At 42.3% G+C, this 25,012-nt stretch overlaps 3 protein-coding genes across 4 annotated transcripts in view; all 3 read left to right on the plus strand.

Annotated features, from left to right (window-relative positions):
• The window catches only part of LOC123762141 (band 7 protein AGAP004871), a 624,034-nt gene that overhangs the window by 75,604 nt on the left and 523,418 nt on the right, over positions 1–25,012 (plus strand). The gene's annotated exons all lie outside the window — the stretch shown is intronic.
• LOC138371070 (uncharacterized) lies at positions 1,236–12,520 on the plus strand. The gene is made up of 2 exons (XM_069335725.1): positions 1,236–1,276; positions 12,148–12,520. Exons 1-2 carry the CDS (start codon positions 1,236–1,238, stop codon positions 12,518–12,520), a joined length of 414 nt encoding a protein of 137 aa, XP_069191826.1.
• Positions 17,020–19,134, plus strand: LOC138371071 (hybrid signal transduction histidine kinase L-like). Its single transcript, XM_069335726.1, has 2 exons — positions 17,020–17,647; positions 19,064–19,134. The coding sequence occupies exons 1-2, from the start codon at positions 17,020–17,022 to the stop codon at positions 19,132–19,134; spliced, it is 699 nt and encodes a 232-aa protein (XP_069191827.1).

Below are 25,012 nucleotides of genomic sequence, written 5' to 3' on the forward strand. Positions count from 1 at the left end.
CTGCTTTACTATCCTGTATCACAGTCAAGATCCTGCTTTACTATCCTGTATCACAGTCAAGATCCTGCTTTACTGTCCTGTGTCACAGTCAGTATCGTGCTTTACTGTCCTGTATTACAGTCAAGATCGTCTTACTATCAGAAGAACCATTAAATAGAGAATCGGGGAATGAGGACGAAATAAAAATAATGAGAGCGAAGGAAGTGCAAAGCCGCTCATGCTATTAGCGATAAAGAAGGCCCTCTAGAGGGAGCCTTAAAGGAGAGGTGCGAGTGCCAAAGCGTGCCAGGGAAGGATGCGGTAAGCAGTGCCGGGTGGACCCTCACTTCTGGATTTAGTCTCTCAGACACCACCTCCACCGTCAGCCAGGGATATGGCCACGTGAGGGACACGGAGAATGTTGGTGAGAAACATGAGGTGGAGTCGAGGAAGAGGTGGAGTCGGGGAAGGGGTGCAGTCGGGAGGAGAGGTGGAGTCGGGGAAGAGGTGCAGTCGGGAGGAGAGGTTGAGTCGGGAATAGTGGAAGCAAGAGAAGCAGTGGATACAGGAGGTCAAGAGGGGAAGGGGGACAGGTAGAGACAGGAGAAGAGGTAGAGACAGGAGAAGAGGTGGAGGCAAGGCAAGAAAGGTTGAGATAAATCACTTGAGAAGCGCGTAAAGAGGGATGGTATTATTTTTTTATTAACTCATTTGGGTACATGTGCATTTTATGGAGCTATTGGCCTATTAGACTATAGTATATGTAGGGGAGGGCAGTGTGTGTGTCAAGAACTAGCTACGTGATGCTAAAAGTGCCCATCACACAGCATGACAAATTTGGTGTGCATTGTGAGGATATCCTCAAGAACACGAGAGTTAATAAAGTAATTGCAAAGTTGCAAAGAGGGAAAAATGACTTTATTTTATATACAAAGTCTACGGACATACACGGCCACATTGCATTAATTATTTACTCATTTGTAATGGCTAGGCAAACATGTTGTCTTCTTGTTTAATACTGCCAAGTGAATGCAGGTGTATACTGTGTGTGCACGCGAGTGTGTGCACGCGTGTGTGTGCATGCGTGTGAGTTTATTATTTGTACCTGCAAGATTCACCTGTTAGCTCTTAGACCCCGCCTCTCTACACCTTCAGTTGTTTAATGTACTGTCCCTTAGCGTACTTCTACTACTAATAGGTCTACTATTATTACTTCCACCTCAAGTATTGGTGCTACTAGAGTCATTACTACTACGATGCTATGGCCTTCTACAACACAGCCCCGCTCCTGTGCCAGGTAAGTCCACTACGGGCTCACCATAGCCAGTGCTACTTGGAATTTTTTGTTCCAAGTAACGAATCTTAAACAACAAACAACATACAACACAACTCTCGTTATCTGAGGTAATTTCAGTTCTCTTGCGATTACTAACGCTCCATTGTTACAGCTACAGTTCTGGCTGTATTACAGTTGCCAATACCAGACTGCATCTCACCAACCTTCTTTTCTTTCCACATATTTTATTGATGGGGGAAATATAGTCATTAAATCAAAAGAACATATTCTTATATGCAGTCCGTAACTGGTGGATTTTAGACGTCTTGGCATGCCATATATCTGGGAGATTTTAGTATATAACTTGAATTGTTATCCTGGAAAGGGATATCTAATAGTTATGTATATATTAATTTGAAATTATTTTCTGTACGGTATCGTATACATTTTCACTACCTTGTCTTATTGACATGAAACTTTCAGCACTTTCGTCCAATGCGTGAGTGAAAAAGTAAGGTTTGTATTGAAATTTGTATTTAAATTGTATTGAAATTGCCTCGTCGTATCGACTTCAGGCCTTATAAAGCTTATGTATGATGCAAATTGAAGGCTTAATTTCCAAATTAGGCAGTTTTCTCAGTGGCAAATATTATTTAACGTGTTATTTAATTTTCAATATTTATCTCGATTTTTATGTGTTCTCCATTTTTCCTCTACATAATGAAATGCGGTGGGTGCCTTCCCAAGAGTTTAGCACCTGGTTTGACCGTATTTTTGCTCCTGATCAATTTGCCTTTGATGACAAACCATTCTTGGAGATGGGGATTGTTTAGCATCACATCGCTCTTGCCATACACTATGTAACCCTCATACAGGCTAGGGATAGCTGGATAGGAAGATAACGGAGGCTAGTGGGAGAATATTCTCAGCTGAGAATGGGAGGAAATGGGAATAGTCTTAGGGTAGAGAAGAGGTCAGTGGAAATTGAGAGAAGAGAGGCAGGGGGTTAGATAGGAGAGTGTGAGGAGAGAGTAAGGAGAGGGCTGGTGGGTAATGGGTAAAACAATAGAGGCCGAGGAGAGGTGAGCAAGCGAGTGGTCAAGAGGAGAAGAAAGGCTCCAGTTGGAGGGTACTTGTGCCTAGTAGTGGAAATGGTAGAGATAGTGAAGAGGAGAGAGAGAAAGAGAGAGAGAGAGAAAGAGGAGCAACAAAAAAGAGAGAGAGAGAGAGAGAGAGAGAGAGAGAGAGAGAGAGATTGTGAAAAGAGGGAAAAAGAGAGAGACATACAGCAATAAACGTTAGTGTTAGGGAGCTTAGCTTGAAATAGATAGAATCCTAGAAATAAGGAATCAGTGGGAACAAAAATAATGATAACGTAAACGAAGGATAACAAGTGAGATAGAGAGGATACAAAAAGGAAGATGCGACATGAAAGAGAAGTCAGTTAATCTAACAAAGTAGTCAAGAACTGAGAAATGGAGAGAGTGGATAAAGTGAGGGGGGTCAAGGTAAGTGTTTACGAGAGAGGAAAACATGAATTACCGATGAAGGAAAAGAGAGAATTAACAGATAAATCAAACATAAGCAATAAGAAGAGTGCCACGAAGACACCATAAAACTGATCGTCAAGTTTGGCACTCTTGGGTTTTCTCTCGTTATATGTGAATGAGTCAATATGAATGGATGAGTCTCATTATATATTGACGAGTCTTATATGTGGATCTCATTTATGGCTGAGTCATTAAATATGTGGATGCGTCTTTTTGTATGTAGACGAGTCATATATGTGGATCTCATATATGGATGAGTCTCATTGTATATAGATGAGTCTTATATGTGGATCTCATATATGGATGAATCATTATATATATGGATGAGTCTCAGTATATATAGACGAGTTATATATGTGGATCTCATATATGGATGAGTCATTATATATGGATGAGCTTCAGTATATATAGCCGAATCTTATATGTAGATCTCCTATATGGATGAGTCATTATATATATATGGATGAGTCTCATTGTATATAGTCGAATTTTATATGTGGTTGTCATATATGGATGAGTCATTATATATGGATAAGTCTCATTATGCAGGACTAACAAAGACACACATGCCTAACAAAAACACACATGCCTAACAGACACACATGACTAACAAAAACACACACGACTAACAAAGACAAAGTTTAGCAGAATATATGCCATGAAGAATGAGGTTAAGGACTACTCAATCGAGGGCACTGACCAATCTGGCTTTGCATTAGAATTAGTTAACTGGGGCATTAGCATTATAATTAGTTACCTGGGGCATTAGCATTATAATTAGTTACCTGGGGCATTAGCATTATAATTAGTTAGCTGGGGCATTATCATTATAATTAGTTAACTGGGGCATTATCATTATAATTAGTTAACTGGGGCATTAGCATTATAATTAGTTACCTGGGGCATTAGCATTATAATTAGTTACCTGGGGCATTAGCATTATAATTAGTTAACTGGGGCGTTAGACCTGGTATTAGCCGGAAGTTCTCTCTTCATTCTGTAGCTGACACAATGTGCCTAACGGTTAGCTGGCTTTTGATAGTCGAGTGAGTGTTTGAGGTGTAGTGCTTCGACTATGTCTATAACTTCTCATACCGTTGTGTCTGTTGATTATTCTAGGCTACAGACACAGCTGTTCAATCGTCTGTTAGTCACCCATGGGCTCCGTTTAGCCTCCTCGCCTCAGCTAATATAATGATATGACTCTGAAATGACTCAGAAAGAGCCATGTTTGGTAGACTGCTCGGCTCTTCGGTCGAGTCTTAATACTCCTGCTTCAGTAGTTACTTCCACTCTGTTACTATTTAATACACTGCTACTCTGGCATAGTTGTAAGGCATTCTATTGCAATCTTGTAGCTTTTACCCAGTCATAATATTGTGATATTTTACTGGCAAATATTTTATTGGCATTGTTTTGATAGATCTGTTGTAATGTAAGGTGGATTTTTATGTGGTGTTATTGTAAATTAATTTGTCAGTGATATCCTGCTTTTCATTCCTGTTCTGATATCATTTGGTATTAGTATTCACTAAGAACATTTTTTTTTTTTTTTTTTGAGATATATACAAGAGTTGTTACATTCATGTACAGCCACTAGTACGCGTAGCGTTTCGGGCAGGTCCCTGGAATACGATCCCCTGCCGCGAAGAATCGTTTATTAATATATCATTGTTTATTAATTGAATATCAAAACATTATTTTGTATAATGATTGATGCTTCCTTTTACACCTTTACTGAACCTTTACTACTGCTTTATTCTTACAATGATATTGGTTTTAATTTGTCATTATGTGTTTTATCATATGTATTATATTAATAATAATATTAATATCTGTCATTATTATTATTATTATTAATGAAAGTTCAAGGGATAAATCGATGGGTCAGGAGACTGGAATTGCAAAATAAAATGTCTGAAACTTAAAGAGAACTGTGTTGAGTGTGATGAATGGCTGACAAGTGACAGGAGGTCTGAAGTGACGACATGATTTGACAGCTGACGGGCTGAAGTGACAGAAATTGGAAAGCAGCTCAGGAGGCTCGGAATGCTTATGCACGCACACACGCACTCACACACGCACACACGCACACACGCACACGCGCACACACACACGCACACACACACACACACACACACACACACACACACACACACACACACACGCACACGCACACGCGCACTCACGCAAGAAGGCCTCGCGGCTGAGTGGACTGCGCTCGGGGGTCGTAGTCCTAAGGGCCCGGGTTCAATTCCCGGCCGAGGTGGAAACAAATGGGCAGAGTTTCTTTCACCCTGATGAGCCTGTTCACCTAGCAGTAATTAGAAATCTGGGAGTTAGATAACTGCTACGGGCTGCTTCCTGGGAATGTAAGTGTGTGCGGGTGTTAGAAAGAAATATCTGTAGTAAATATAATAGAGGAAAATTAGATTGCTTAGAAAGGCGGGGTCCAAGAGCTAATAGCTTGATTCTGCAGACACATACACACACATATTTTCCAAAATTTTTCCATGGTTCAATGCATTAATATATCACAAACGCTATTTTTAACAAATTCTTCTTCAGTATAGATAAATTATTTTTTACAATATAATAAATAGATTTAAACATCAATTTCAGAAAATATTTGGGGAAGCGTTTTAAGAAAATTTATTCAGCATAGCTCTCATTTAGAGCACAACATTTTGGGCAAGATTTCATCAGCTAATTGCTAACTAGCAAGTGAAACGTTATTTACATAATACTATAGGAGAATAATAGAGCCTAAATATTTTGTCTGAAAATCTGCCATGGATGTTGTTAACATTTCGAATATTATTTTTGGAGTCTTCCCAGTGCGACTATATAGCACTGGGAAGGGGTCAGGATAAGGATTTGGGATGGGACGGGGGGGAAAGGAATGGTGCCCGAAAACTTGGACGGTCGGGGATTGAACGCCGACCTGCATGAAGCGAGACCGTCGCTCTACCGTCCAGCCCAAGTGGTTGGGTCACATTGAGTAAAGGTTTTGCAAATGTTAATGAAACCGACAAATAATCTTGAGGTTATCTTGAGATGATTTCGGGGCTTTTAGTATCCCCGCGGCCCGGTCCTCGACCAGGCCTCCACCCCCAAGAAGCAGCCCGTGACAGCTGACTAACACCTAGGTACCTATTTTACTGCTAGGTAACAGGGGACATCAGGGTGAAAGAAACTCTGGCTATTGCTTCTCTCCGGCGCCCGGGATCGAACCCGGGACCACAGGATCACATGTTCAGGGTGCTGTCCGCTCGGCCGACCGGATACCGAGATTCTTGGTGTATCTAGACAGAGCATGTACTTTTATCCATGAAATATATCTGGGACGCTAAAGTGTAGTTAGTGGTTGGTCAGTAGCCATATTTAGAGGCTTTAATAACCCTCCAAACGTTGATTGGCCTTAATAACCCTCCAGACGTTGATTGGCCTTAATAACCCTCCAGACGTTGATTGGCCTTAATAACCCTCCAGACGTTGATTGGCCTTAATAACCCTCCAGACGTTGATTGGCCTTAATAACCCTCCAGACGTTGATTGGCCTTAATAACCCTCCAGACGTTGATTGGCCTTAATAACCCTCCAGACGTTGATTGGCCTTAATAACCCTCCAGACGTTGATTGGCCTTAATAACCCTCCAGACGTTGATTGGCCTTAATAACCCTCCAGACGTTGATTGGCCTTAATAACCCTCCAGACGTTGATTGGCGTTAATAACCCTCCAGACGTTGATTGGCCTTAATAACCCTCCAAACGTTGATTGGCCTTAATAACCCTCCAGACGTTGATTGGCCTTAATAACCCTCCAAACGTTGATTGGCCTTAATAACCCTCCAAACGTTGATTGGCCTTAATAACCCTCCAAACGTTGATTGGCCTTAATAACCCTCCAAACGTTGATTGGCCTTAAGTCCAACACCTAACCCAAATTCGTATATGCAGAGACAATACGTAAAATATTATAAATGAAACTAATATGTTATATTGAGAATACTGAAACAACTTAACATTTACATTCACATTAAGAGGCTCCATCGTAGACAGACGCTGGTTAAGGTAATTATACTAAATTGTTAATAATTGGAATTACTAGGAAATTACAAATTTCACTTATTAATGATTTGAGCTATGATACTGATTGGAGCTTGAAGAAGTAGTTATATAAAGGTATGCTGTAAGTCAAGATGCCTTTGTGACTTTAGATTTTAGTATATTTTAGTATATTATACTGATATGATGCAAAGAGATATAGTAGTATAAATTACATATATATAGAATACTATAATATAGGGCTAATATTATACTATTCTTCATAAACTACATATGTAACATATTAATGTTAAGAGTATAAAAATTTAAATTTATTTTAATAATAAGACAATAACAAAATTGATATATTATTACACATTTTTTAATTACATTATTTTGTGGGAAGAGGTCAAATGTAACTTTTAAAATTAATTATTTCACTATATATGTGTTTTAAATTCATTATTTTACAGCATTTTGTTTAATATGGAAAACTGAAGGGAGACAGTGGCTCTTTGAAGGTGTAGGGGAACATACAATTGTTCTTCTAAAGATATAGGGGGCTGAAGTTCTGAAGACGTTTCAGAACATCTTCAGAACTTTATATAGAAACTGAAGATGTTTCAGAACATCTTCAGAACTATATATAGAAATTGAGGATGTTTCAGAACATCCTCCTCCTCAGTATATGGTTTTTAAGATGCACAGGGCATATTATATAAGTTATTAGGTAGATGCTGTGGTCTATGTATATGAATCTGAAGAATATGAATCTGAATATGAATATAAATCTATGTATATGAATCTGGGGGGGGGGGCTATGTATATACTTCTTCAGAAGTTGGAAAGGGGGGGGGGGGTTAAGTATACGCTTCTTCTGAAATTGTAGGGGGCTCCATTTCTGTGTTTGGGATTGTTATATAAAAATGATTGAGCACCATTCAAAGAAGAATTTGAATGGTACATTAACATAACATGGTTGAAAAAAACATACCACATTTACATATGGTGTGTTTACATACCATAGTTACATATGGTATGTTTACATACCACATTTACAAAAGGTTTGTAACAACGACAAAGGAATCTTGTGCTCCGTTATTTGGAGGTTATCATTGAATTTTATTGTTATTTCTTTCGTATTCCGAGTTTTTTTGTTTTTTGCTCTTTAGCCATACAAGACCAAATATTTGTATATAATTAAGAATATTGCTTTTAAGCCTGATAGATTACTGATATTCTTCAATTGCTTCACGATCGGACTAATTCAGATTTGTCCTTCTCCTTCTTCTCCTTGTCACTTTCTTCTCTGTTTAGTTCTCTTGTCTTGTATTAATTCATTCCTACTTATTTTGTATTTCGTCTCTTCACCTTTAATTTTCATTTTGTTCGATATCATGTCTTTTGCTTGTCTCTTTCCTGTTTCTACTTTCTCTTCTTCCTTCCTTCCTTATATTTATCTCCCTCGTCCTTCTCATATCTTCCTCTCCTCACTCCCCACTCTCACCTCCCATCTCCCATCTCCATCATAGTGATTGCCCTCTCACCCTTCCTCTTTGCTGGACTATTCTCATTTTTCCCATTTTCTGCTGCAAGTTTAGGAATGAGTACGACTCATTTCCAGGAGGGGGGAGGAGACATTCTGGAGATAGCGAGGTCTTAGCGTGAGTCTTCCCTCTTAAGGTGAATACCTTCGCTTACCTGTCAGGTGAATTGGGGGTCGTTATCACACCCCCCCACCACCCTCCATCTCCCCCTTCACCCTCCATCTCCCACTCCTTCTCCATCTCAACTTCCTCCTTCAAGAGATTGTCTGTTCTCTCGTGTGTTTCATTATATATTCCAACCAGCTCTATGTACTTAATATTTTTTTTCTCTGGATGTTCTTGGTCACCTCTGTGTGTGTCTTATTTGTGTCTTGTTTCCATCTATATTTGCTCGTTGTTCCTTCTTGCTTTCAATATTGTTTCCTTGTCTGTTCTATTGTACTTAGAATCTTGTATGCCGTGGTCATGTCTTCCCCATTTCTGTTGTCATCCAGTGGGGTGAGATTCGGTTTCATCAGCTTTTTCTCCTTCCTCAGCTCGTTTCATGTTCTTTATTATACATGCTGGTTCTTTGTTGTTGTGCACGCTGTTCTTCAACCATGTTCTTTAACGTCTGTGCCGGTTCTCTCTCTTGCTGAACTTTCTGTTCTTCAGTCATGTTCCTTTAGGTCTGTGGTGCCTAGAACTGTGTGGCATCATGAGGATTCCTTCTGTCTTATGATTAGTATATAACTCTCCTAATCTTCGCTTATCCTATTTTTTCATCTTGTTGGGATGCTAATCTTCCACTGTACAGTACTAAGTGGTTGCTGGTCCACTAAGTGGTTGCTGGTCCACTAAGTGGTTGCTGGTCCACTAAGTGGTTGCTGGTCCACTAAGTGGTTGCTGGTCCACTAAGTGGTTGCTGGTCCACTAAGGTTGTATGCCTAAGTCTGTAACCCAAGTCTTTCCGGAGCATCTAAGAGTCGCTGCTCGTCTTGATGTGCTCATTGATGTCTTGATCTTCGATGTTATCATCGAAGATCATCAACGAAGAACTCATCTTGATCATTGATGTTAACACCAAAATTCTCCTCTGTGTTATTTACATATATTAAGAATAGCTTGGGAGGTTTTGTTTGCATATCCTTCAGAGATTCTACTTTCATTATAAATTCTCATTCCTCAATTTATAATTCTATCCTATTGCTGTTCTGCTCTTAATCTTGAGGTTATCTTGAGATGATTTCGGGGCTTTTAGTGTCCCCGCGGCCCGGTCCTCGACCAGGCCTCCACCCCCAGGAAGCAGCCCGTGACAGCTGACTAACACCCAGATACCTATTTTACTGCTAGGTAACAGAGGCATAGGGTGAAAGAAACTCTGCCCATTGTTTCTCGCCGGCGCCTGGGATCGAACCCAGGACCACAGGATCACAAGTCCAGCGTGCTGTCCGCTCGGCCGACCGGCTCCCTAGCTGTTAGTAGCTATCAATAATAGCTACTTAATAGCTGTTAGTAGCTACCATCAACAGTAGCTTCAAGCGGATTTCTACTGAAATCACAGGAAATCTCCTGAGTGTGATTTTCTCTGAAGTGTCTCTAAGGTTGGGGCGGACGGTGTAGAACTATTTGGCCCTTCACCTGAGTGCTTGGGAGGTTATACATAAATTCTGACATTCTCTAATACCATCTCTTTCCCCTCCGTCAGGTACTCCCTTACCCCAGTATCATATACCTTCCCTGGTATGCCATCCTTTTACAGTAGCTGGTATCATCGGATTTCAGGCAGTCCAATAACCTGGAATCTACTCGGAACTGTCTAGCATTCTTGGCTTGGTGACCCTGTCAGTGGAACTCGATTAGGTTTCGTAGGTACAACTCTCCTGCCTCCTCAATAATCTATAATGCTGCTCTGTGACAAAGTCTGTGCAGGGAATTCATGTTATAGACTCAGATTTGCAGTTTATAGTCTCTGTCTGATCCGTTGTTGAATATCTGTACGATATTTCGTGTTTTCTAGATATTCGGAAGTCTCTCTCTTTGTAACCATGTCCAACCACTTGGGCTGGACCGTAGAGCGCCGATCTCGCTTCATGATGGCCGGAGTTCAATCCCCGACCGTCCAAGTGGTTGGGCATCATTCCTTGCCCCCGTCCCATCCCAATTCCGTATCCTAACCCCTTCCCAGTGCTATATAATCGTAATGGCTTGGAGCTTTCCCTTCTGATAATTCCCTTCCCGTCGGTATTCGTATCATATGTGCATTTAAAACTGTGTGTATATGCACCAATTTTGTGCCTGCAACATCAGACTTTAGCTCCTGGACATCGCCATTAGAGCCGGTGTGTATGCGTGAGCACGTATGCGCCCGTGTATTCTTTATTTAGTATATTGTTTCTTTAATTGTTCTCTCACTCAATCCTTGTACTCCTGGACGCAGCAGCGTATGTGTTCTCCAGCAACATACTGGATTAAGAACAAAAAAAGCAGTAAACAAAAGCTTCAAAACAGTGACCATAACAGCAGAAGACTAGCGGAAATGAGGCCCTGAGACACATACAAGGGTGATGATGGCGCCGGAGGCTGCTAGGCTGTCCTCACAGCAAGCACAGCATCCGTGTGGCAAGGTCCCCCCGGGCGCTGCACCACAGCCTCCGCTGCTGAGATGAGCAGCAGCACTTGTGCCCTCCATGGCGCCTGGGGGGAGAGGCAGGGATGTTCGGAGAGGGGGTGCTGGCGCCTGGGGGGAGAGGCAGGGATGTTCGGAGAGGGGGTGCTGGCGCCCGGGGGCAGAGAAAGAGATGTACGGAGGGGGGATGCTGGCGCCTGGGGGGAGAGGTAGAGATGTTCGGAGGAGGGGGGATGCTGCGTCATTTGTGGCTGGGAATTATGTGTATGTGTGTACACATACATTCATACATACACAGAGGGAAAGGTGGAGCTGGAAGAGGGGAAGGTGGAGATGGAAGAGGGGAAGGTGGAGATGGAATAAAGGCAGGGAGAACAGGAGGGCAAGGGAGAAGGGAAAAGGGAGCGGGGAAGAAGGAGAGGAAAAGTGGGCTATTAAACCTTCCAATCATTAAGGGTGAAAGATGGGAAAGGAAAAGGAAGACAAGAGTAGAGAGAGGGGAGAGAGAGAGAGAGGGAGATACGAATACCGAGACAGACAGAACAGGACTGAATACGGAGAGAGAGACAGAGACAGATAGACGGACTGACAGACAGACAGACGGACGGAGGGAAGGAGGACCTACTTGATAGGGATAACCACGTCTGACCCGTAACCAAACACTACCGCTGGCAAACCAAGACTTGGTAGAGCTGAATTGTGTCTTAACGATAGACATGTCTTCAGGGCTGGTACACTGTGTGTGTGTGTGTGTGTGTGTGTGTGTGTGTGTGTGTGTGTGTGTGTGTGTGTGTGTGTGTGTGTGTGTGTGTGTGTGTGTATACAAAATGGCATTTCTGTGAGGAAAGTGTAAATGTGTATACAATTATCTGAGTGGAATAAACTGTGTATTTGTAATGACATATATTCCTGTTGCTTATTAACCTGATTTCAAATGGTCATTCCTCTGTGATATGATCTTTGTATTTCTGTTACGACATCGCAATCAATCATAATTATATTCACCATTCTCTGCGAGTCCTTCTCACCCGTAACAAGCGTCAGGGATTGCCAAGTGAGGTCTTAAGTTAGGATGTCTTAATTTATGGAATGAGTCTGATGTCACATTGTATCTAAATCTGTGTTATTTGGGGATTCAGGATATCATTCGACAGAGCTCTTGGAGCATTCGACAGGGCTCTTGGAGTATGCGACAGGGCTCTTGGAGCATGCGACAGGGCTCTTGGAGTATGCGACAGGGCTCTTGGAGCATGTGACAGGGCTCTTGGAGTATGCGACAGGGCTCTTGGAGCATTCGACAGGGCTCTTGGAGCATGCGACAGGGCTCTTGGAGCATGCGACAGGGCTCTTGGAGCATTCGACAGAGCTCTTGGAGCATTCGACAGGGCTCTTGGAGCATTCGACAGAGCTCTTGGAGCATTCGACAGGGCTCTTGGAGTATGCGACAGGGCTCTTGGAGTATGCGACAGGGCTCTTGGAGTATGCGACAGGGCTCTTGGGGGTTCTGAATGAAAAATTGTGCCTTTGAAGCGAATTCGGCCGACTTAAATACTGTGAAAGTCAGCCATATCACTATGCGTGTGTCCGGTATGCAGTCCATTTACAGTTGTTTGTATAAACCATGTATTTACACCGTTCATTCCTTCTCTGTATAATCTCTGAATGTGACATCTTATACCGAGATGTATATATGAAGTTTTTTTAAACCAGCTGAGATAAAATCCCTAAAGTTGGTGAGAGTAAATACGAAACGATTGCTGGCGATCTTTTGAATCTGAGAGATGCAGCCTCCATGCATTAATCCTTGCTCGGGATCTCCATCCTGGTTTGTAAACATCTCTCTCTCTCTCTCTCTCTCTCTCTCTCTCTCTCTCTCTCTCTCTCTCTCTCTCTCTCTCTCTCTCTCTCTCTCTCTCTCTCTCTCTCTCTCTCTTCATCTCCCGTCTTCCTGCTCCTTCTCTTGTCCTCTCGTCATCTCCTAGACCTCCTTATCCTCCATTATTTTCCTTCCTCTCTTCCCTCCCATTCTTCTTCTTTTCCTCCTACTCCTCCTCTTCCAATATTCCTCCCTCCTTCCTTCCTCGTCTTCCAAATGTTCCGTCCCTCCCCCCCTCCTCTCGCCTCCTTCACCTGCTTAAAGCTGCGGGATAATTCACAGCTTCGGTGGCTACGGTGTAGTCTGGCTAGGGTACAGCTACGGTGCAGTCTGGCTAAGGTACAGCTACGGTGTAGTCTGGCCAGGGTACAGCTACGGTGTAGTCTGGCCAGGGTACAGCTACGGTGTAGTCTGGCCAGGGTACAGCTACGGTGAAGTCTGGCCAGGGTACAGCTACGGTGTAGTCTGGCCAGGGTACAGCTACGGTGTAGTCTGGCCAGGGTACAGCTACGGTGTAGTCTGGCCAGGGTACAGCTACGGTGTAGTCTGGCCAGGGTACAGCTACGGTGTAGTCTGGCCAGGGTACAGCTACGGTGTAGTCTGGCCAGGGTACAGCTACGGTGTAGTCTGGCCAGGGTACAGCTACGGTGTAGTCTGGCCAGGGTACAGCTACGGTGTAGTCTGGCCAGGGTACAGCTACGGTGTAGTCTGGCCAGGGTACAGCTACGGTGTAGTCTGGCCAGGGTACAGCTACGGTGTAGTCTGGCCAGGGTACAGAGTTGTCCGTGTCCACGTACGGTGAAGGGAACGACAGCATCTTTAATCGTTCATCATGAACTACTGACAAAATGCTTCTCACTGTGACCGCCACAGTACAGAAACTGTTTACGATGATAAATGTCAACACTTACAGACATTTAAAGCTCGCCTGACCCAATTTGTCACCATTAATTACTGTACATAAATATATTCCCAAATTCCGGGTTATTTTTGTCTGTTCTCCCAAAAATCGTTTTGACTAAAACCCGATTATTTTTGCGCGTTGGGCCTTTTTTTTCCCCTCTGGTGAAAGCCTTGTCCCCCTTAAGTGTGGTGGGGCTAATGGTGTGGTTCGGGGTGGGCGTGCACTGCTCTTCTGGGCCTCTCTTGCTGCGAGTACCACCACTTCTCTTATTAGTTCGCCCATTTTGTTCCTCTTCTTTACTTGGGGTGGTGGTGGTGGTGGTGGGTTGGACTGGCCGCGGGCGGTTGTTCGGTGGGGTTAGAGGTTGGGTTTAGAGGTTGGGTTTAGAGGTTGGGTTTAGAGGTTGGGGTTAGAGGTTGGGTTTAGAGGTTGGGTTTAGAGGTTGGGTTTAGAGGTTGGGGTTAGAGGTTGGGTTTAGAGGTTGGGTTTAGAGGTTGGGTTTAGAGGTTGGGTTTAGAGGTTGGGTTTAGAGGTTGGGTTTAGAGGTTGGGTTTAGAGGTTGGGTTTAGAGGTTGGGTTTAGAGGTTGGGGTTAGAGGTTGGGGTTAGAGGTTGGGTTTAGAGGTTGGGTTTAGAGGTTGGGTTTAGAGGTTGGGTTTAGAGGTTGGGGTTAGAGGTTGGGGTTAGAGGTTGGGTTTAGAGGTTGGGTTTAGAGGTTGGGTTTAGAGGTTGGGTTTAGAGGTTGGGTTTAGAGGGTGGGGTTAGAGGTTGGGTTTAGAGGTTGGGTTTAGAGGTTGGGTTTAGAGGTTGGGTTTAGAGGTTGGGTTTAGAGGTTGGGGTTAGAGGTTGGGGTTAGAGGTTGGGTTTAGAGGTTGGGTTTAGAGGTTGGGTTTAGAGGTTGGGTTTAGAGGTTGGGTTTAGAGGTTGGGTTTAGAGGTTGGGTTTAGAGGTTGGGTTTAGAGGTTGGGTTTAGAGGTTGGGTTTAGAGGTGGGTTTAGAGGTGGGTTAAGTGGGTGGATAAAGGACGCCGTGCCTTACCGAGGCTTACATCCAGGAAAGGCAACTTGTCTTCACTTTCCGTCTTGTAATTGAGACTTGGAGTAAGTTATTCTGGTCGGAAGCTTCCTTAAGTAGCAGCAGCAGCAGCGAGGGTCCAGTGCCAGGTCCAGTGCCAGGTCCAGTGCCAGGTTCAGTGCCAGGTCCAGTGTCAGGTCAGTGCCAGGTCAGTGCCAGGTCCAGTGCCAGGTCCAGTGCCAGGTTCAGTGCCAGGTCCAGTGTCAGGTCAGTGCCAGGTCCAGTGCCAGGTCCAGTGCCAGGACCAGTGCCACGTCCAGTACCAGGTCCAGTGCCAGGTCCAGTGCTAGGTCCAGTGTCAGGTCCAGTGCCAGGTACCTACAGAAGGAGACATCATCAATGAAGTTAGCTTTAAGGTGCAGGTAATCTAGGACGGTCTCCTTAATGGCACCTGTGTGAACAATCGTCAATACGACACCGAGGAGGGGGGGGTGGGGAGGAGGACGAGAACCAGTGTCGACACTTTGTCTGCTTCTTACACTTCTTGAAGAACATCCATTATTGCCCGAGAGCCTTACGGTACTGAGTCCTCGCCAACCTGCTTCCAACTGGAGGTGTGTGAGAGAGCACAGTTGGCATATATATATATATATATATATATATATATATATATATATATATATATATATATATATATATATATATATATATAATATTTATGATCGATGTTCCCTTCGGGAATCTTATATATATATATATATATATATATATATATATATATATATATATATATATATATATATATATATATATATATATATATATATATATATATATATGTCGTACCTAGTAGCCAGAACGCACTTTTCAGCCTACTATGCAAGGCCTGATTTGCCTAATAAGCCAAGTTTTCCTGAATTAATATATTTTCTCAAATTTTTTTCTTATGAAATGATAAAGCTACTTATTTCATTATGTATGAGGTAAATTTTTTTTTATTGGAGTTAAAATTAACGTAGATATATGACCAAACCTAACCAACCCTACCTAACCTAACCTAACCTATCTTTATAGGTTAGGTTAGGTTAGGTAGCCGAAAAGTTAGGTTAGGTTAGGTTAGGTAGGTTAGGTAGTCGAAAAAGAATTAATTCATTAATTTATATATATATATATATATAAACCTTGACGATCGGATCCTCGAACCGTCGACCACATAAACAGTAGCCTGCTGATTGGTGCCTCTGTAATTTTCCCATTTAAGAGAGTATTTACACAACGATTACAGGTAAGATGGTTTCAAATATTATTTTGCTATATGGTTGACACGCTGCAAACATTATCCTACTGTTGTCATAATCAGATAATAGTTGTAGCATGGTCTGAACAGGCAAAAATCAGAACCTAATTAAGGAGGCATTCAGATCATGGCGCAGCGCATACTTGAGACCAGGCCAGCAGGATGCTGCCCATCACCTCACTCCTACCCTTAACAAGCCCATAAAGCCCATTAACAAGCCCATTAGTTAATGTTCAAAGGTTTGCCACGATCCTTGTCCTAGAACTACAAAGTCTGCGATATGAAGAATGACCAAAAAGAGGTATACCTACGGTTGCCTAGAGAGAGAGAGAGAGAGAGAGAGAGAGAGAGAGAGCGAGAGAGAGAGAGAGAGAGAGAGAGAAAATTCATGATAAAGGGATGAAAAATACTTACGGGGACTGATGAAGTGAAAACAAAATAAATAATGTTCACAATGAATATGTATAGCACAGATGGGGGTCGAGAAACACATGAACAAAAGACACGTAAGAAAGTTCTGGTCAGAGTAAGAGAAGCAGGAGAATAGAATGGACTAAAGGAGCAACGTTGTGGAAGCGAACGCCTTTCTATAATTTCACACGCACACGCACGCACACACACACACACACACACACACACACACACACACACACACACACACACACACACACACACACACACACACACACACGCACACAGTAGTTAGTAAGCAGTTGATTGCCAATTGAGAAGCGGGCCGAAAGAGCAAATCTCAACCCCCGCAAACACAACTAGGTGAATACACACACACGCACGCACACGCACACACACACCAATAAAACCGCACGCAAATGAAAACAACACATATTTAATCAAAGTGAAGCGTTTTGAGTGTCCATATGAACAATATACATTAAACGACGTCCCGGTTATTAATGGAAAATGAAAGCTATTACGAGTGAAAAAGAGGAATATAATTGTATTGACAACGGCAGCCACGAGGGTAAACAACTCAACCATGAGGGTAAACAACTCCACCTTGAGGGTAAACAACACAACCATGATGGTAAACAACTCAACCATGAGGGTAAACAACACAACCATGAGGGTAAACAACTCAACCATGAGGGTAAACAACTCAACCATGAGGGTAAACAACTCAACCATGAGGGTAAACAACTCCACCATGATGGTAAACAACTCAACCATGAGGGTAAACAACACAACCATGAGGGTAAACAACTCAACCATGAGGGTAAACAACTCCACCATGAGGGTAAACAACACAACCATGAGGGTAAACAACACAACCATGAGGGTAAACAACTCAACCATGAGGGTAAACAACTCCACCATGAGGGTAAACAACACAACCATGAGGGTAAACAACACAACCATGAGGGTAAACAACTCAACCATGAGGGTAAACAACTCAACCATGAGGGTAAACAACACAACCATGAGGGTAAACAACTCAACCATGAAGGTAAACAACTCAACCATGAGGGTAAACAACTCAACCATGAGGGTAAACAACTCAACCATGAGGGTAAACAACTCAACCATGAGGGTAAACAACACAAATTTTATTTGATATATAAAATTAATGTATGAAGCATTAATATTAGCTTTTGTCATATATATATATGTGTGTGTGTGTGTGTATGTGTGTGTGTGTGTGTATGTGTGTGTGTGTGTGTGTGTGTGTGTGTGTGTGTGTGTGTGTGTGTGTGTGTGTGTGTGTGTGTGTGTGTGTGTAAACAAATACTCGTGACTGCATATAAAGGATATTAATCACCGATAGAAGGACTAAAGATATACGTTCGTAACATTAATGCCGTAACATTACTGACAAACAAAGAATGTGGACAATAGGAGACTGATATCCACATCCAGAAGCTCAATTCGAGCATAAAATCTCCAGTGGAACATCTAACCCATCTCAGGTCGGGTTTGTAAAGTTGACTTTAAAAAAAAAAGCAAAACAATATTTACCAGCACATTTACAGAGGCGCCAGAAGTTGTGGTGGTAGTGGGAGGAACCACCGCAAGCGGGCAGACACCGCAAGCGGAATTCCAGTATTCCGCATGCGGTGTCGAGTGGCCACCATTACCACGCTAAAAAAATTCCTACCTCAACGGGAACAGTTTACACACATTAGCGAAGTATTTTTTTTTTTACCCCCTTGGCGCTTAGCGAGATATTTTGGGAGAGCGGAGGAGGAGGAGGAGGTGGACTCTGGCCCATCACTGGTGTCAACACTAGTGACCAGGAGGCCTGGTCGGCGACCGGGCCGCGGGGACGCTGAGCCCCGGAAGCACCTCAAGGTAAGGTAACACTGGCTCAGAGGACCCTATAGCGGACATTTTTGGGGAGCAGGAACCTGAATAGTGCAAGGGTAGAGGGGGAACTATCAGGGGGAAAGCGCCAAGTCATTACGACTATACAGCACTTTGAACGGGTCAGGATAAGGATTTAGGATGGGACGGGGTGAAAGAATAGTGGAAAGTTTCTAAACTTTCCCCCGGAGGGTAGTTTTGAAACTATCCAGGGCTGCTAAGTATCTTTTGAAGCGTACTGTTTGGTAAAAAGGCAAACCCGATTAGTGATGCATATTCCTAAGTCGACTGCTCTACGACATGGTCAAAAGAATCGCAACCTGCAGTCCTACTGCACCTACAAGGATCCCGCGGCTTCCACTGAAGCCTAACCGGGATTTCACACAATTCCCCCCTCATGCCCTCGGGGCTCTGTCAACCAGTAGTTCTACCTCTGACACTCCTTCTTTTAACCATGTCGCGGTACAGTGGACTAAGGCACGTCTGGGAACACCCAGCACACAGGTTCGAACCCTCTTCAAGGCTCCCGTGGATGTATTATTATTATTATTATTATTATTATTACTACTACTAATGACTATCGTACAATCGTTCGGGTTTTCCTGATCCACGTGAAAGAGAATAATGAATTTGTATATTTTTTTAGATAACGAGAATATTGGATTTTCTAATCTCCTCCGAGAGAGAATATTGGATATTGAGGTACAGTCGTTATAAGATAATATTGGGATTCAAAAGAGTTATTAAATGGATTATTGATTTGGGAAGACCGTCCTGTGAAAATAGCGAAGGGGGGGGGGGGGGCAGGGGTAGTTCTGTGGGTTGTCACACACACACACACACACACACACACACACACACACACACACACACACACACACACACACACACACACACACACACACACACACACACAGCCGCGAGGCCGTGTGTGTGTGTGTGTGTGTGTGTGTGTGTGTGTGTGTGTGTGTGTGTGTGTGTGTGTGTGTGTGTGTGTGTGTGTATATATGTCCCCCCCCCTCCATCCATTCCAGGAATTATTTAAATATATATTACCAGTCTAAAGGCGCAAGTAAATGAATTATTATTTACCAACTTTTAAATATATAGTAAAGGGTGGTAGAAGAAGGTAATACTCAAGTGTTCAGGGAGAATCCACAAGGTCTTCTTTAGAGTGCCCTTTATTCTCTTCTCTTAGGCTAGGGGTCCCTACCATCGCACCAGAGACGGTAACACCCCCCCCTCCCAGACCATCATTGTAATAATTGTATCATTTATTACTGTAAATGTAAATGACTCGGTGATCTATTCTGCACAATTAGGAATTATACATTACACGAAACAGCTGCATTTTGTAACGGAAGTGGTACACGGATTACCTTACCTGTATAACTCCTCTGCATGTATACATTAGCTGTATTAATTATTCACGGGTATATACATTAGCTGTTTTAATTATTCACGGGTATATACATTAGCTGTTTTAATTATTCACGGGTATATACATTAGCTGTATTAATCATCCTCGGGAATCATTGATGAATTCAGTAAGTGTATATCACTAGGCATTATAAGTGTGTGTGTGTGTGTATAATTTACACATCAATTATACAGGCGGTGTATAATTGACCAACAAGACAATATAATCAGCACATCATTCACAAGTTATTCACCAGCTGAGTGACTCAACAGGACCCCTTGTGTGAGGTTCTGTATACAGTATAATAATGCTCCGTTAACCCGTGTACCTTAAATACACCCAATGGTTCGTAACGAGAGCTCCTGTGTTCGCTAACGAGTCATTGCGAGAGCTCTTGTGCTCAATAACGAGGATCAAAGTGACGTGCTCGTTATTGACACAACTTTGTCGCACGCAAAAATATGTTCAATACCATTAATTCGTTACCGCGTAATTATTTAACTTTAATGGAGAATATTTAGCGAGGAAATATATATATATATATATATATATATTTATATATATATATATATATATATATATATATATATATATATATATATATATATATATATATATATATATATATATATATATATATATGTGTGTGTGTATATCACGAAAATAAACACGTGATTAAGAATGTGACAATGTCAGACCACGGAGGAAAAATGAAACAGGAAATTTCCTTAAGTACTTTCGTATATTAAACCTTCATTTGGTCCAAACCGTATATTTGGACCTTCTGAAGATGTATTTAATATACGAAAGTACTTAAGGAAATTTCCTGTTTCATTTTTCCTCCGTGGTCTGACATTGTCATATATATATATATATATATATATATATATATATATATATATATATATATATATATATATATTAGTATATTTTGGTAGCAGTCTTTCCTGTAGACATATATTATTAAATATGACCGAAAAAGTAAGATTAATAATTCTAACACGAATTTTCTCAATCTTTCGTACATTACGCTTCACTGTTGGAGGTAAATCAAAAATCACTTCTCCAAAATTCATTTTTATTTCTAGTCTGACGCGACACGGGCGCGTTTCGTAAAACTTATTACATTTTCAAAGACTTCACAAATACACAACTGATTAGGACGTATCTCTGATTTTATATCTACATTTGAGTGAGGTGGTAAGGGTGATGTGGCATTAACACAAGACAGAACAGGAGGGGATATTATTAGGGTATTAAAAGTATCAACACAAGACAGAACAGAAACAATGGGTATTGAATAGAAGTGTTTGTAGAAAGCCTATTGGTCCATATTTCTTGATGCTTCTATATTGGAGCGGAGTCTTGAGGTGGGTAGAATATAGTTGTGCAATAATTGGCTGTTGATTGCTGGTGTTGACTTCTTGATGTGTAGTGCCTCGCAAACGTCAAGCCGCCTGCTATCGCTGTATCTATCGATGATTTCTGTGTTGTTTACTAGGATTTCTCTGGCGATGGTTTGGTTATGGGAAGAGATTATATGTTCCTTAATGGAGCCCTGTTGCTTATGCATCGTTAAACGCCTAGAAAGAGATGTTGTTGTCTTGCCTATATACTGGGTTTTTTGGAGCTTACAGTCCCCAAGTGGGCATTTGAAGGCATAGACGACATTAGTCTCTTTTAAAGCGTTCTGTTTTGTGTCTGGAGAGTTTCTCATGAGTAGGCTGGCCGTTTTTCTGGTTTTATAGTAAATCGTCAGTTGTATCCTCTGATTTTTGTCTGTAGGGATAACGTTTCTATTAACAATATCTTTCAGGACCCTTTCCTCCGTTTTATGAGCTGTGGAAAAGAAGTTCCTGTAAAATAGTCTAATAGGGGGTATAGGTGTTGTGTTAGTTGTCTCTTCAGAGGTTGCATGGCTTTTCACTTTCCTTCTTATGATGTCTTCGATGAAACCATTGGAGAAGCCGTTATTGACTAGGACCTGCCTTACCCTACAGAGTTCTTTGTCGACTTGCTTCCATTCTGAGCTGTGGCTGAGAGCACGGTCGACGTATGCGTTAACAACACTCCTCTTGTACCTGTCAGGGCAGTCGCTGTTGGCATCTAGGCACATTCCTATGTTTGTTTCCTTAGTGTAGACTGTCTACACTAAGGAAACAAACATAGGAATGTGCCTAAATGCCAACAGCGACTGCCCTGACAGGTACAAGAGGAGTGTTGTTAACGCATACGTCGACCGTGCTCTCAGCCACAGCTCAGAATGGAAGCAAGTCGACGAAGAACTCTGTAGGGTAAGGCAGGTCCTAGTCAATAACGGCTTCTCCAATGGTTTCATCGAAGACATCATAAGAAGGAAAGTGAAAAGCCATGCAACCTCTAAAGAGACAACTAACACAACACCTATACCCCCTATTAGACTATTTTACAGGAACTTCTTTTCCACAGCTCATAAAACGGAGGAAAGGGTCCTGAAAGATATTGTTAATAGAAACGTTATCCCTACAGACAAAAATCAGAGGATACAACTGACGATTTACTATAAAACCAGAAAAACGGCCAGCCTACTCATGAGAAACTCTCCAGACACAAAACAGAACGCTTTAAAAGAGACTAATGTCGTCTATGCCTTCAAATGCCCACTTGGGGACTGTAAGCTCCAAAAAACCCAGTATATAGGCAAGACAACAACATCTCTTTCTAGGCGTTTAACGATGCATAAGCAACAGGGCTCCATTAAGGAACATATAATCTCTTCCCATAACCAAACCATCGCCAGAGAAATCCTAGTAAACAACACAGAAATCATCGATAGATACAGCGATAGCAGGCGGCTTGACGTTTGCGAGGCACTACACATCAAGAAGTCAACACCAGCAATCAACAGCCAATTATTGCACAACTATATTCTACCCACCTCAAGACTCCGCTCCAATATAGAAGCATCAAGAAATATGGACCAATAGGCTTTCTACAAACACTTCTATTCAATACCCATTGTTTCTGTTCTGTCTTGTGTTGATACTTTTAATACCCTATTAATATCCCCTCCTGTTCTGTCTTGTGTTAATGCCACATCACCCTTACCACCTCACTCAAATGTAGATATAAAATCAGAGATACGTTCTAATCAGTTGTGTATTTGTGAAGTCTTTGAAAATGTAATAAGTTTTACGAAACGCGCCCGTGTCGCGTCAGACTAGAAATAAAAATGAATTTTGGAGAAGTGATTTTTGATTTACCTCCAACAGTGAAGCGTAATGTACGAAAGATTGAGAAAATTCGTGTTAGAATTATTAATCTTACTTTTTCGGTCATATTTAATAATATATATATATATATATATATATATATATATATATATATATATATATATATATATATATATATATATATATATATATATATATCTATCCCTCCCATCGTCCTGTCTCAAGTCATTAACCTCGTATCCTTCCAAGTGCTGTAAAGTCGTACAGGCTTAGTTCCTTCTTCTTATGTTTCCTCCATCTTTAACCTTCGTCGTGGAACCATTCCTCGGCGCACTTCTCAACCCTGCTGACCGGAGTTTATTAGGCCGCCTAATATCTCTCCCTGACTCACAAGATTCTCAATTTCGCAGGCACAAATTCCCTCTTGTCACTCACATATGCCAGGAATGTAGGGCGTACACATGCGCGCCTGCACACACACACACACACACACACACACACACACACACACACACACACACACACACACACACACACACACACACTAGGCGGTGGAAACAGGAGGCCAGACACAGGATACAGAATGGGAGATGAAGTCCTTCACGAAACGGACAGAGAGAAAGATCTAGGAGTTGATATGACGCCAAACCTGTCTCCTGAAGCTCACATCAAAAGAATAACATCTGCGAGGCTGATGTTAACATCAGCCTCGAGGCTGGCTAACATCAAAACAGCCTTCAGGAACCTGTGTAAAGAATCATTCAGAACCTTGTATACCGCATATATAAGACCAATTCTGGAGTATGCGGCCCCAGCATGGAGCGCGGACTTTGTCAAGCACAAGACGAAACTGGTCAAAATTTAGTCCACTTTCTGTAGCTATATTTGCCATACTGCAATGCCATGAAGTTGCCACAACAGCCGGTGATATATAACTTCCACAACAGTTTGTGCATAAAACTCCCACAATAGCTAATAACAAGGAACATCCCACTATATATAATTGTAATCCCACATTAATGTGATACATATCAATGATAAAATCCACTAGGGCTGTGAGGTAGGTGCGAACCCAAATGCCGGGGTCGATGGTTCGGGCCCACATCACAGCCCAAGGTGGAGTTTCTCAATAATTGTAATATTAAAGAGGAGAAGGAGGAAGAGAAGATGATGATGATTACCAAGGAGGACCGTAGTAATTGGGGCCATACAAGGGGCCGCTGGGAGTGAGGGGTGGCCAGGGCTCACAGGCGTGCTGGTGTTCATCAGTGTTCATCAACAACAGGCAGAACTCCTGCATATGTGTGTGATGATGATGTTCTGAAAGCCTGGCCACGCTTAGAACAACTTATCGACACCGCTCTTGGGAAGCCACTCGATTGATTCCAAAGGACTCCGAAGTACTCTTGAAAAAAAGTGCCTTAAAACATTCTCTCGCTAAATCCCGAGCGATCTTCTCCTCATAGCCCCCCCCCCGCGCTCACTCTTCAGACACTCCCACTGAATATCATCCAGTGAGTCGTTGTGACAGTTCTTTTCTCCTCATATGCCACCACTTCTCTTAATGAGGGTTATGGGGAGAGGAATAAAGGGGAGAGAGAGAGAGAGAGAGAGAGAGAGAGAGAGAGAGAGAGAGAGAGAGAGAGAGAGGGAGAGAGAGAGAGAGAGAGAAATAGAGAGAGAGAGAGAGAGAAAGAGAGGGTAAAGATTCAGTTGCAAGTATTGCCAACTTACCTCGGGCATTTCTTCTTGTGTGTAACATCAATCTATTGTCTCACCTAGGAATAGAAAGACGGCTAAAAGAAAAAAATGATAGTTATTTCTAATCACTGGTTGAGGAGTGTGCCAGTCCTGAGCACTCCTGGTGCCAGCAAGATGAGGATTTCACACACACTCCATTACTGAACGTCGAGTCATTAAACTCTTCAGACCTGCAGGCATGAGCTACCTGCAGCTTTGCAAT

Source organism: Procambarus clarkii, chromosome 34, assembly GCF_040958095.1.
Source record: "Procambarus clarkii isolate CNS0578487 chromosome 34, FALCON_Pclarkii_2.0, whole genome shotgun sequence".
Classification (NCBI taxonomy): domain Eukaryota; kingdom Metazoa; phylum Arthropoda; class Malacostraca; order Decapoda; family Cambaridae; genus Procambarus; species Procambarus clarkii.